At 37.8% G+C, this 14896-nt stretch overlaps 2 protein-coding genes across 2 annotated transcripts; one reads left to right on the forward strand and one right to left on the reverse strand.

Annotated features, from left to right (window-relative positions):
• Positions 1-359: 359 nt before the first annotated feature.
• LOC131154380 (pentatricopeptide repeat-containing protein At1g56690, mitochondrial) lies at positions 360-12415 on the forward strand. Its single transcript, XM_058107099.1, has 2 exons — positions 360-3813; positions 12143-12415. Exon 1 carries the CDS (start codon positions 765-767, stop codon positions 2880-2882), a length of 2118 nt encoding a protein of 705 aa, XP_057963082.1. The 5' UTR covers positions 360-764; the 3' UTR covers positions 2883-3813; positions 12143-12415.
• On the reverse strand, positions 3885-4812 carry LOC131154381 (protein NIM1-INTERACTING 3). Its single transcript, XM_058107100.1, has 2 exons — positions 4679-4812; positions 3885-4600 (listed from the first exon to the last, which is right to left on the reverse strand). The coding sequence occupies exon 2, from the start codon at positions 4494-4496 to the stop codon at positions 4167-4169; it is 330 nt and encodes a 109-aa protein (XP_057963083.1). The 5' UTR covers positions 4497-4600; positions 4679-4812; the 3' UTR covers positions 3885-4166.
• Positions 12416-14896: the final 2481 nt, after the last annotated feature.

Genomic DNA, 14896 nt, shown 5'->3' on the forward strand with positions numbered 1-14896 from the left:
CAATTGTTTGAGGCAAAGAACAACCAGAGAACAAACCGTTGACGAAATAGCTATAACCATCGACGATTTGTGTCCTGAAGCCAAGTATAAATTTAATAGAGTACCTTGGTTGTGGAGCTCACATGGAGCTCAGTCATGGCCTCAAGGAGACCACCTCGATCGTGAGACCCATGTAGAACTCGATCATGACCTTGAGGAGAGCGCTATGGTTGCGAGGCTTACGTGGAGGTCAATCATAGCATAAAGACGAGTCTTCGATTTTGTTTTATAGCGAAGATCCCTACAAAATTTACAGTCAAATTATTTACAAGTCTAAACTCAATTTTGCTTAGGCTTAAACCCTCAAACAAGGATTTTTTTTTTTTTTTTTTTGCCTTAGCGCACTCAAAATTAGGGTTGAGAATAATTCATTCGTGCAAATGGCTACCTAGCAAACAAAAAAGGCAAAGAAAGCGAAGAAAACAAAAACTTGGAGAGGTACTACTGCCGCTTGGAAGCATTAGACCCCCTGCCGTTTGATACTTTGATCCATATGTTCAGCCCTTTGTCGGAATGGGCTGGTAAGAAATAATCTCAGAAGCTTTTGGTTGTCTTCTTGCTGCGAAAACCCATTTCAAGCTTACGCTTGAAGACTCTCGGTCAAATATCAATTTAAAAAACTGAGTTTGATTAATGGGTAGCTGAAAAAAAAATCGCAAATTATTCACCAGGATCTCAGAATTTAAGCTATTTCTCATCTGGGTCATTTGGGTTCTCTCCCATCAATGCGGTTTTCGTTGATCCCATGTCGAACTCACTGCACATATGCTGCATATGCAGTTTCCCCCAACTCTCAGATTTCTCGGTTTGCTCGCCTTGGCCAAATTGACCACGCCCGAAGGGTGTTCGATAGAATTCCCAGTAAGAACATTGTTTCTTGGAACTCAATAATCGCTGGGTATTTCCAAAACTGTTTGCCTCGAGAAGCTAAGATTCTGTTTGATAAAATGCCTGAGAGGAACACAGTTTCTTGGAATGGTTTGATTGCTGGGTATGTTAAGAACAGAATGGTGAGTGAGGCACGTAAAATATTTGACATGATGCCGGAGCGCAATGTGGTTTCGTGGACTGCAATGGTTAGAGGTTATGTAGAAGTGGGTATGATTTCAGAGGCAGAATCTTTGTTTTGGCAAATGCCGGAAAAGAATGTCATTTCTTGGACGGTGATGTTAGGTGGTCTAATTCAGGAAGGTCGGATTGACGAGGCTCGCCAACTTTTCGATATGATGCCTGTAAAGGATGTGGTTGCTAGGACTAACATGATAACTGGGTATTGTCAAGAAGGTCGTTTAGCTGAAGCGCGTGAGCTTTTTGATGAGATGCCTCGCCGAAATGTGATTTCTTGGACTACCATGATTTGTGGTTATGCACAGAATCAACGGGTGGATATTGCTCGGAAGCTCTTTGAGGTGATGCCGGAGAAGAATGAGGTGTCCTGGACTGCTATGTTGATAGGGTACACTCAATGTGGACGGATAGAAGCGGCATCAGAGCTTTTTGATGCAATGCTGGTGAAGTCGGTCCCTGCTTGTAATGCAATGATCCTTGGGTTTGGTCAGAACGGGCAGGTAGCTAAAGCAAGGGAAGTTTTTGATAAAGTGCGTGAGAAGGATGATGGGACATGGAGTGCAATGATCAAATGCTATGAACGGAATGGATGTGAATTGGAAGCACTTGATTTGTTTGCTTTGATGCAAAGAGAAAAGGTCCAGCCAAATTTCCCTTCTCTGATCAGTGTTCTTTCTGTTTGTGCCAGCCTGGCAAGTCTTGATCATGGTAAACAGATTCATGCACAGCTGGTGAAATCCCAATTTGATAATGATGTGTATGTTGCCTCTATTTTGATGACAATGTATGTCAAATGCGGTGATCTTGTTAAAGCAAAACAGGTGTTTGATAGGTTTTCTTCCAAGGACATTGTTATGTGGAATTCTATTATAACTGGTTATGCCCAGCATGGCTTAGGAAAGGAAGCTTTAGGAGTATTCTCTGAAATGCGCTATTTAGATATTGAACCAGATGATGTTACTTTTGTTGGTGTTCTCTCAGCTTGCAGCTACACTGGAAAGGTTAAAGAAGGCATTGAAATTTTTGAGTCAATGAAATTTAAATATCAAGTGGAGCCAGGAACTGAGCATTATGCTTGCTTGGTGGATCTCCTTGGCCGAGCAGGCCATGTAAAGGAGGCTATGACTTTAATTGTTAAAATGCCAGTAGAAGCAGATGCCATTGTTTGGGGTTCTTTATTAGGTGCATGTAGAACTCACGGGAACTTGGATTTGGCTGAAGTTGCTGCAAAGAAACTTGTACTGCTTGAGCCAAAGAATGCTGGGCCTTATATCTTGCTGTCAAATATCTATGCTTCAAAAGGAAGATGGGGTGATGTTTCAGAGCTGAGGAAAACAATGAGGGCGAGGAGTGTGAGTAAATCACCGGGTTGTAGCTGGATCGAGGTAGATAAACAAGTGCATATGTTTACAGGTGGGGAAAGTGTCTGCCACCCAGAGCATACAATGATTGAAAGGATGTTGGAGAAGTTAAGTGGATTGTTAAGAGAAGTTGGGTATTGTCCCGATGGTAGCTTTGTGCTGCATGATGTGGATGAGGAAGAGAAGGCACACAGCTTGGGTTATCACAGCGAGAAACTGGCTGTGGCATATGGGCTTCTGAAGCTGCCTGAGGGGATGCCCATTCGGGTGATGAAGAACCTTCGGGTTTGTGGCGATTGCCATTCTGCAATTAAATTAATTGCAAAAGTAACTGGACGAGATATCATATTGAGGGATGCAAATAGATTCCACCATTTTAAGGATGGCTACTGTTCTTGTAGGGATTTTTGGTGAATGCTCAGTATCTAATTTTAGCCATGTATCCTGAGGATAGACTGGTTCTGATATCGAGCATATCCACTCTGTGTGGTCCAAATATTGGATCATCTGCATCAGAAATCAGTATATTGTGCTTGGATTGGAGGATTTGAAACAGCAAGTGCTTGACTTGGGTATTGCCATTTGACAACGTTAACAGAATGTGGTCTCTGTTTCTGAGATGATAATCACGATGCACTTGATGTGTTTGACCATTCAGGGATGCCCTGCTGAGATTTCTTTGTAACTTGCTCTACTCATGCCTTGCTCATGGTTTTCCTGGTATCATCAACTCTCTAGGAATATGTTTGAAGGGCTGTGAAATTAACTGAGTAGTTGCAGCACATAATGGATGGTGACAATGTCTGTGTATATGCCAATTCTGATAATCTTCCCTACTTACATGTGGAAATTCAAGATCCTTGCCAACTTCCATTGCCTTAGAAATATCCACCACCACCACCGCCCCCTCTTCCTTCCCTATTTTAACTCAGTATAATTTTTATTCTATAAATTCTCCATTGTCCATAAGTTTTCTATTCCTATTCTGTGCATGTACAGTAACAGGAAGAGGTTTTACTGAGGCGTTCAATAATTGGAACTTGGAAGTATACTGAAGTGATTGAAGACGGCTGCCATTGTGAAAAAACCAATACACCATAGCAGATATATAAGGACTATGGGTTCTAGATCGAATGGGCAACCACAATTTATTTGTGATTGTTGCAGGCTGCCTGGAGTGAAGTGTGAGTTTTGAACCTGCTTCCAATACCATATTCGGGTTCAAGAATGGACTTAGAGCTGCTTGTGTGACTATTTTCGCTGAAGATCATCCAGGGTTTGATGATTGATGATGGGCAGTTATGGTGTGATTAATCATGTCTGGATTGCTAATGATGAAATCATGGTATGCACTCACTTACACTTTGTTTTTTGCAATATTTCATTTTGTTAAATTTGATGGCACAATCTCAATAGTAGCAGTGCAATGGGCTGCTTGATCATATTTATTAAACTTGACTCGATTTTTAATCCTGAAAAGAAGAATTATCTCTCTTTAGGCCATGATTGTTTCTCATACAAGGCAAGATGCTTCATTTGCTTTCAAGAATGAAACTGCTAACTAATCACAGGGATTTTCTAGGGGATCAGACAACCCAAGTGTTCATCAGTCCCCCTCTTCATATTCTTAGATGGCATACATACTACAGTTCTCTGTTGAACAGTTCACTGCATGCTCATTCTTGGATTCCAAACCCTCTACAAGGAAAGCTTAAGGTCTAAACCATCACCTCCCCCTTCTCCTTCCTTGTTTTCTTCCCTCCTGGAAGGTCCTGCTCCCTTTGAAGAAGAACCTTTGGAGAGAGCATCCTCCGCGAAATCCTCCAGCTGGAATGTTGGGTTCCACTTGCCGCCGCTTGGCTTCTCTTCCTTTGCCTCCTCCTTCTCGTCCTCCTTCGGCCGGCTTCCGACGAGTCGTTGTTGCACTTCACGCGTATTCCTTATGATAGCAAAGAACTTCTCTATCTTCTCTTCTTCATCTTCATCTTCCTCACCCACCATCGTCCTCCTCTTTGTTTCTCCCTCCATACTATTCTTCTGAGAGAGAGAGAGAGAGAGAGAGAGGTGTCTTGATGAGCCTAGTCCCTAGTTATAAAAAACCTTGATGAAGTCGACTCTTCCTTTTTTCACACCTAAAAGAAGTTGACAATAGCTAAAAATATTTATTATATAGCCGTCATTACGATATGAAGAATTTAACTTAGACTTACTCTGAGTTTAGTCAAAACCCATATAAGTTTAAATTCACGATTCACAAGATCTCGAACTGAAAAGGTGTGCATGCTGAACACCACTTAAATTACTATTATTATGATTATTTTATTTAGGGATAGACAGAGTGATGGACGAGAATCATTTTATGGGTTAGATTTAGAGATCAGCAATCGCGTCCGTAACGTAATGTGGTATGCCTGAGGGTTGTGTGTCAGTACGTGCCGTTGGCGTGAGGTTATTGTCATGGGTGCGTCCATCTATGCTGGCGTCTTTATCTTTTGCTGGCAATGCTTCACATCAGGGTATCCCCACCCATCCCCCCATCTCTCTTTTCCATTTTTAGCATTCCCCGTCTCTTTTTCTTTTTTCCTTTTTTAAACACTAGCACGGAATAAAGTAAGGTTCTTTTAGATTTTTAATTTTTATGAATTTAATAAATAAATAAAATTATATAGTGGTACACGTCATGGTGACACGGATCCACGCAGTAGGTGCAACTAAGCATAGAAAATAAATGCTTAGTGATAAGGGTATGTGATAGTAGATGCCCCAATTTAATCAGGCATACCTAAGAAGACCGGGCGAAATAAAGTTTGACTTTGAGTCTTGGATGAAACCCTTTGTCCAAAATCAAGACCTTGTGTCCCCACTTTCAAAAAATTGAATCTCTTTGATTTGAGTTCTTTCAAAACTTCAACAAAAATTGATTTCTTCTCTCTTTTCATTTGGAAACTGAGTTTTGTAATTTTTAATTAGAGTCCTTGATTTTTCAAAATAGAGTCTCCAGAATGTTCAAATCAAGTTGCTAGATTTTTTTTTTTTTAAAAGTCCTCTTGATTTTAGTTGTAAACCCAGTTTTAATAATCTTAGTATAGGTTCTTTTAGTTGCATAATTAATCTCCTTTTGTAGTTGAGGCACCCGTAATTAATTCCTTATTAAATGATGTTTGTTTTTTTTTTTAATTTAAAAAATTAAGTCCTGTAATAATTTTTTAATTTGGGTCCTTAGATTTTTGAATTGGATCTTTCAAATGTTAATCAAGTATTTTAGATTGAGTGAGTCTTTTAATTTCAAAACCAGGTTTTCTTTTGAGACTTAAGGACAAGTTTTGTTACCGGGTATTCTTTGGCAGGGCGGGTTAGTGTTGACATGGGTATTTTAGCCAGAAAATTAAAAATAATACATGATGTCACATTTTATTAGAAAAAGGAGGAGGAGGACACACGCCTCCAATGGGGTACAGGTACACGTGCAAGAAGTTTACAAAAAAAAATTCAAAAAAATACAAGAAATAAAAAAAAAAAAAAAAAAAAAAAAAAAACAAAATGCAAGAAAATAAAATGCAAGCATATAAAAAAAGGAAATGTTACAAGGAAAAGATAAGTGGTACAAACACATGTTGCAAGGATTGAACTCGAGGGTACATACACATAGAAGTTACAAAAAGAAATAATAATAAACACAAGCCCCCCCCCCCCCCCCACCAAATCCCTGCTTGCCAGCTGGACCTCCTATGTTCACCTGTGCACAAAAAAAAAGGAGGAAACACATTAGCAAAATTAGAAAAATGCAAAATCTCATGAGCGTAGAAGGAATAAAAGTTCACTAAAAAGTAAATATTTCCTGCCAACTTAGGGAATTCTATTGGAGGGGGGATAAAACTGACACCAATCAGACCCCCAACCCCCTATGAATAGGGGGCTCGCACTGTAGCAAACACACACAATCAGAGCCTCTGTAGAACTTTGCCAACATTTAGAAATAGAATTAAAAGTATTAGAAAACCTCTCGAGATATTGAGAGAAAAAACAGAGAGAAGGAAGCTCTGCTAAATCAAAGAGCTTCTGAGAGGGTAAGCTCTACAAATTAAAAGTCATTAGAGTAACAATTCAAAGACAGAAGCAGAGAAACTCAGAGGGAGCAAGAACCAGAAACCCTAGGGTTTCTGTTCGCAAGAGAACTGAAGTAGTAGATTACCGGAGCAGATCATTAGATAGATGAATACATAGAGAGGAAAGGAGGAAGACCGGAGGAGATAAAGGATAAGGGTAAAATCGAAAAACCACTATCCCTAGTATTATTCAATTTATTTGATGGTTGCGTGTGAATGTGAATACAAGAAATAGCTCAGGTTCATACTTGAACCTGAGCTTAGGCATCACAGGGTTCAAGCCCTAACCACTAAACCGAATTCGAATTTGGGTTCGAACTCGTTTTAAGAAACTACCCTTACCTGAATCTCTAACCCAAATCGGGGTTCAGATCCTCTAATTTGAACTAGAACCCATCTGATTTGTACACGTATTGAACCCCAACTTGGCCCACAACCTTTTCAAACCCACCTTGGATCTGTTTTCAAAAACTCCGAGGCCCATAGTCTTTTTGAAACTCACCGAGGCCATTTTCAAAATTACACCGGGCTTGCTTTTAAAACTCACCCCACCCCAGCCCAGTTCACATTTTAAAAATCCCTTGGGCCCTATTTGAGTTTAAAAATAGAAGCCCATTTGCTTTAAAAGTCTAAACAAACCACTTTCAAATTTAAAGCCCATCTGTCTTTTTTTAATAATAATAAAAAAAAGCTAGAGCCCTTTGTTTTAAATTTAAACCCCAAAGGTTGTTTTCAAACTAAGGCCCAAAGCCCAATTTCGAAACCACCTGAAGCCCACGAAAAACATTTTTAACCAAGCCCATTCCAAAACAACCCCAAAGCCCGGTCTAGTTTTTAACCAGAGCCCATTTTGAAAATTTGAACTCTGGCTCATTTCGAAACAACCTTGAGGCCCACAACCATTTTCTAAGACACCCCGGCACATGACTCATCTAGATCCGCACGAGTCGGCTCACACGACCTACGAGTCAACCCAGTGCTCACACATCTGGGATGAAATGAGGATTACTTGTCGTTCTCCCTTTGCCCGAAACCCTAACCAGAGAAACACAAGCACCCAAACAACATCATCATCGCCTCAAACTTTGGATCACAAACAAGAATACAATTTTTTGTTTTCAAAACAAATTCACTCGGATATGAATTAGACATCCAAATTCCAAATCTTACAAACAGCACCACCGACAGTCGGAATGAAGAAACAGTAATATATACTTATCTTTTGGGGGGAAGGTTTCTTACCAACAAATCTTAGGTTTAAAAAACTTTGGGATCTGCGATCCTCCTCAAAGTGCATCCAAGCCACGAACTTAAGCCTCGAGGAGAGATCTGGTTAGAACCTTCGGGCTCTGTTCTATAGTAAACAGAGAGGGTTAAGGATATAAGTTCTTCTCAGAGAGTGTGAATACAGAGAGCAAGAGAGGACGGACTAGGGTTTTGGGAAGCTTAGGGTTTTTGATCCCAGAGAGTGAACTCAAAGGACGTCAAGATTCCAGAGAGGTAAGAATCCTTAGGGAAGAGCAAAAGTTGAGAGAAAAGAGGGACTTTGGGGCTTTTGTTTGCAGAGAATAGAGGGGAAGAAAGGAGAGAGATTGAGAGAGAATGGGAGAGAGTTACAGGATTCAAAAGAAACCCTAAGGTTTCTCGGGTGGTCGAACAACAAAGAGACAAGAGGGAAGAGAGGAAAGAGAGGGAGTTGCTCGAGAAAGGGAGAATGGGAAATGAGAGTAAATATAAAAATTAGGTTTCAGTATGTCCGGTGTTGGGTTCGTAGGATCATGACACGTGGAAGCTCAGCAACGAGTGTGATTAGGCCACATCAAGGGCTCGTATGCCCCAGCTCCCACTACACGATTTGTGCTTTCTCGGAACAATAAGGATCAGGGCCACATTAGCAATCCCAGTGTCCCTCTCACAACCGTCGAATCATGGTCCCATTGGACATACGAGATCAAGCCACATCAGTGATTTGTGTTCGCTTTGCCCCACACCGTTGGATCCCTGATCTTTGTCAATGGTGGCGATCGCTCTGTACTAGGAGTCATCATTAAGACACCCCGCCCCCAACGGAATTATGAAGATGTGGCGTCACCACCATTCTTACGTTCAGTGCCCCCTTTTCAACCGTCCAATCCCTGTTGCATTTCAACGGTCACGATAACATCGCCTCACCCAATGTACGCTCCTCCATTCGACCTGTAACACGTGGCATCTACACTTTCCCACACGCCCAACCTCACGCGGCTCTCTGAGAGCCGTCTGATCGTCTCTCTTTGAACAATGGATACGATCCAACGACGTCATCAATATAAAGGAATCAACTCTCCACCCGACGATCATCATCTCCCAACAACGGTCGTGATGCTGCCATATAACCAACTCCCTCCGCAGGTTCTTCACCACTTTAAGCGTGACACGTGGCGCAATGGTCTTGACCAGACCTTAAACAGGTTGACCTCCCCTTTGGTGACCGGTTCCGTCTTAAACCAATTTGGGTCTCCAGAACCGATCTTGGACCATTCCAGTTTTTGTGTTCTTTTTATTTTATTATTTTTAATGGTTTAAAATTCACCAAAAATATATAAAAATTCAAAAAAAATCACAAAAAATTCAGAAAAAATCAGAAGAAAATTTCAAAAATATTTTTAAACTTAACTTTCATTATTTTGCCTTAATTGTCTTTTTGTTATTTAATTGAAATTTGAGAAAAGTATAAAAATTCACAAAAAATTTAGGAAAATCGTAGAAAAAATCTAAAAAATTATTTCGAGGCTAGAAAATTGTTGTTGCACTTAGAAAAATCATAAAAAATAGAAAAATCATAGAAAAATTCCAAAAAAGTTTTTCGAGACCGGGAAATTGTTTCTTTTCCCTTTGCATCCTGAAAAAATTCAACACCTCCCGAAATATTACTTTTATAATTAGAAATACCCTACAAAGTTTCAAAATGTCAAGAGTTTTATTTTGTACCTTATGTTCTCAATTTTTCGATTCCAATGATTTCAAAGTGAGGCATGAGCTCTTCGGAGTACGATATATCCCGATTATGAGAAAATACTTATATAGTATTTTAATTTTATGTTTCTTCATAATTTTTCAAAATATTGGAATTGTTGTGATCCCAGGAGGGGGGGTGAATTGGACATTTAAAATTTTTTCACTAATTTAAACAATTACGCTGATTCACCATATTTCATATGTCATTCGAAATAAAATATGTATGTAAAGTGAGTAATGTGTGCATATATACACGTGTGTTGCATATCTCATTTAAATTAATTATGTGTGCATGCAAGATGGTTATAACAAAACATGAACAGATATACACATACTGAAATTAAAGTGCAGAAAGTAAATAAGATAAGGAGAGAGACACACACGCGCGCGTGCGCGCGTGATATTTGTTATCAAGGTTTGGCCAAACTAGCAGCCTATGTCCCCACCTTGGGCATACTTGTAGAGACTCGGAAAAATTTTATTTATGAAAGTAATAAAAGAAAAGAAAGAGAAAGGAAAGGAATGAGAAAAGGGGAAAGAAATTTAAAAGGGGTATCAGCAGGGGTTTGTCGACGAACCCAGAATCTTTGTTGACAAATGTCCTTCTAGGTCTTGTCAACGAGAAGATACCGAGAGTCAAGGAATTTCAGAGAATTTAAAGTTCGTCGACGAACAAGCCTCCTCGTCGACGAAGTGTCTTCATTGGCTCGTTGATGAATCACTTTAACTTGTTGACGAAGCCTGACCTATAAATAGGTCTTTCGTCATTTTCCAGCAAAATCTTTTCCCTTTTCTCGCTCTCACTCTCTCTCTCTCTCTCTCTTCTATTCTTGTTTTGTTGTTTTGACGATCAGAAGCTACCACAGGGTTCATAGGGAGATTCTCTACAACTTAGTTGGAGCAGATTGTTGATTTAGAGGCCTTGGGCACCACTCCAAAATTAGGGTAAGTAAGGTATTTTAGGGTTTAAGTGTTTATTTGGAGTATATAGAGCTTAGGAAGTGTTAAATGAGAAATATTCTGGGAGATGTGTTGATTGAGTTGGGAAAAATGTGAATTTTAAGGTTTTGAGTTTCGAACGCCGCAGGCGTAGGATTTGGGTTTTTAACAGGCCTCTTAGTAAGTCAGGTAAAGGGAAAAATTATAACAATTATTTTGGGAAATGAATTGTTGATTTAAAGTATGTGAACATGAAATATGATATTTTACTTGTGGTTATTATATTATGAATATTAGGTGAAATTTTGTGTGGCATGAGGAAATATGAAATGATTGTTTAATACTAAGAATGTGATTGAAATTGAAATATGTGAACTGTACTAAGAAATGAGATTATGATATGATTATATCGAACTATTTTATACAAATATGAGGAAATGGAAACCTAGTAATATTTGCATATATAAGTATGAAGATACGAGGTTTATACACTGAATCGATGAAATGTGAAGCCTAAATATATTTTTACTAGGAAATGATGAAATATGTTATACAAACATATTTTTACAGTGATATGATAAAATATGAGATACAGATGCATTTTCATTGAAATAATGATATATGTAATAGAAAGATATGTTGGTACTTTTATACAGAAATACTGAATTGAGTTTTATACTGATATGAGATGAAATATGAACTGAAATGATGAAATGAAGCAAAAAACGATGAGAATATTATTGATGTGATAAATGTACCAATATATTGAAATATGAATATTGCAATGTGATTACTGTAATGTGAATACGAGAATGTGAATATGGAAATGTGAAAATGAGAACCCTAATGGAATGTTGTTAATTGAGAGTACGATATCGTTGCTAGCAAGGTGTTAGTACAACCACACGATCTCGTGGAGAGTGTGGCGTGGTAGTTGATTAGGCCAGTGAGAAGGGTAGAGATGCCCCTGGAGTCTGGACCAGGCATAGGCAGGTCAATCGCACTACAGACATGTGGTTTCATTGTTTTGATCTAACCAGGTAGGCCAACTACGGTTAGGTCCAGCCTTCGAGCCGCACAACCTTGATCATGGGAGGAAGCATGACGTGGAAAATATCCTTAAGGCAACCATAAGTTACAGACATGATATGTACTTATTACCGTGGATACTCATGAGCTATATTATGAAAGGAAAATAAGAAATGGAAGAATGTGGATGTAATGGTATAAATAATTAAGGTGAAATAAAACTCTCCGCCTAAGCTCTTTCTGAGTAAGGTGAGTACCTTGATAAGTATCAGTTGTAGCCGCACCCGAACTATTCGGACAAGGTTACAAACGATATTAGAGCAGAGAGACACTACATGTATGGGTATGTAATCTTCCCTATCATCCGGAACTTTCGCTGATAAATATTGGTTGTATATGTATGAATTTGAGAAATAGTATTAAAGTTTATAAAATTATGTTTTATAAGTATATGATTATGCATACATATCTTTTTATTTTCTCAAAAGATATAATTATTTGAATAAGTATATCATGATATAGCTAAACTCATATGTCACACATTATAAATAATTTATTCTGTCTTACTAAGAGTTGTCTCACCCAAATATTTAAATGTTTCAGGAAACTATAACAGATGAGTAAATAGAGTTTCAAGATAAAAGGGAGTTGTTACCTTGATAAATAGAGTGAGTATTATGTGCTAAGAATGTGTAATTCCCCTAAAGTATTTTGTTTATTTTTGGGAATGTGTTTAGATATGCGTATACATGGATGGATAGTTCTCTGGCATCTGTATTCTGGATAATATGTATATATGGACTTCCGCTGTTAAGTATGTTTTTATATGATGGACTGATTACTCGGTATCCCACTTCGGGTCGGGTTATGTTGATATGGTATCAGAGTTGTGATGTTGCAGATGTTGAATTAATATTTATTATTTACTAGAGATGAAAAAAAAATGGTATGAAATCGGGGCGTCATAGTTTGGTATCAAAGCCTAGGTTAGTAGGTTCTGCAAACTTTAGTAAACAGCAAAATATAATACCAGAGTTTAGGAATGAATTTTGATGAGAGTAGAGTATGGGTAGACTTGGATATAAGTTAGTCATTATGGAGGATAAGATTGAAATTTAGGGTTCTATCTTGCGACTTGGAGGTAGGAGTTTCGTGGTTGTTTCTGTGATTTTCCTAAGGTGATGACTTTAGGAAAACCATAGTAAACTATCATCGGTTCTTGTTTCTAAGTGGTAGGACTGAATCTTAAATTGGGATTAAGGATGTTAAATGGTTATAGCAGAATATTTTATGGATCCTAGTTTGTTAAGTATATTAGCGGTATTAAGAGGATAGAATTCTAAGATTGTTTTGTATCATTTTCAGGATGGAGCCTGGAAGTAGTAGTGCACATACTGGAGGTGATGATGCAGGGCCTTCCAGTAACTTAATATTCTAATATTTCCATATCCAGACGATGTGAAATTAATCACACTTCCGGCTAGACCTGACTCTGATACCATTTGTAACACCTCAACCCTCCACGTGGACCCGGAGTGCTACTAATTCATTCATTTACCTAATAATCCAAATTCTAATATCATTTATGCAGCGGAAAACATAACTAAAATCTTTCAACAAATATAACACTAGAGTTTTCTACATCCATCTACATTCTAACATAAATCATACATCTACCTGTATTCACATAAATACATATCTTCAAAACATAACCTACACTTCTAATATTCACATACGCCAGTATGTTTCACAACCATCCATTTCTCAAAAGACTTAAAATATAAAACATAAAATATTTACATCCTAAAATATTATCAAAATTATACCTTTTTTTCTCAGATGTGTTATAACAGCTCGAGCTCTCTAAGCTCGATCTCGTGGAGGTCATGAAAAAATTAATTCATATTCGGGTGAGACACATCTAAGTAAGGGAAGAAACAACATACTAAAACAGTGTGTGGCCAACATGAGTTTATATAACACATAATACTTAACATTTAAAAATCGGTAAGATAATTTTTGAAATCATTTTCTGATCTTATTCAAACACATGTAAGGTATTTTATCGACGAGATTACCTAAGAATATGGGTGATTACCCGCCCATACAAGTAGCACCCTTCTGCTATGATACTATAACACCCAGAAAGTGATAAGCTTGAGAATGAAAAAAATAATATAATAATTAATTAATTAATTAATTATTAATTAAATAATTATTATCATTAATTAAATAATATTACCAAACAAAGCTTCCTAAAGCTTTTAAAGCTTCAGGAAGCATAAGTGAATCTAAAGAGCCCCCCGCCCCTTTCCTTCTATTTTATTCAACGTGCGGGAGTCTCTCTCTCCTCTCGTTCTCTCTCCCTCTCTCCTCAGTTCCGTGACGGATTTTTGCCCGATCGAAAATCAGAAAATACCATTGGGCTCAATTTTCCCCTGCCGTCATTTCTACCGAAGCGGATTAATGGTAGGAGCGGCGTAGGCGTAACTCTTGGGGTAAGCCAAATTTATGCTTTTAACTCATATTCTTGCAAATTAAAAGCACAATCGACAATCAGACACCATCACGAGAATCTAGGGATAATTCTCTACAAGTCTAGTGGAGCGGAATTCTCGTGGGGTCGTCGTAGGCATAATTCCAAATTTGGGATAAGGGGTTTATTAAGGGACTTAATATTATTTAATTAGTGTTGATTTAGAAATGCTAGAATATTGAGCATATAGGGTTGAAATAGGATTTTCAGAATTTAGGACTCGGTAAGCGCCGCGGGTGTAATTTCTGGACTAGTCATAGTTTAGAAAATTAAGTAAGAGTATTAAATATTAGTTTAAATGTTAATTTGAGGTATATGAAGCTTAGGAAAGGTTATATGGGTATTATTTTGGGGAAATGAGTTAATTAATCTCAAAAAAATGCAAATTACAAGATTTGAGTTTCGGGCGCCAATAGTGTAGGATTTGGGTTCTAACGAGAATCTCAGTAAGCAAAGTAGGTGGAATAAATTATAGCAGTATTTTTTTGAATTACTGTTTGAATTAATATATGAAAATGAGCATATGATATTTTGTCTGAAAATTATTATGATCTAAATATTAGATAAATTGTGTGGTATTTGAGTAATATTAAATTGTGATATTTTGGAGTGTGAAATTAATATATTCTGAATATTAGATGAAAAATATAAAATATAACGATGAGTAATTTCTAAGAAAATATTGAAATGAGAATTATTGATGTGATTAGTGGAAAATAATGAAATATGGTATTTATATGTGAGTAGAAATGATTTTGTATGAAAAATGAGATTTTGCAAATTACTGATACGAGTATTTTGAGAAATGTTGAAACTCGTGA

Source organism: Malania oleifera, chromosome 4 (genome assembly GCF_029873635.1).
Source record: "Malania oleifera isolate guangnan ecotype guangnan chromosome 4, ASM2987363v1, whole genome shotgun sequence".
Classification (NCBI taxonomy): domain Eukaryota; kingdom Viridiplantae; phylum Streptophyta; class Magnoliopsida; order Santalales; family Ximeniaceae; genus Malania; species Malania oleifera.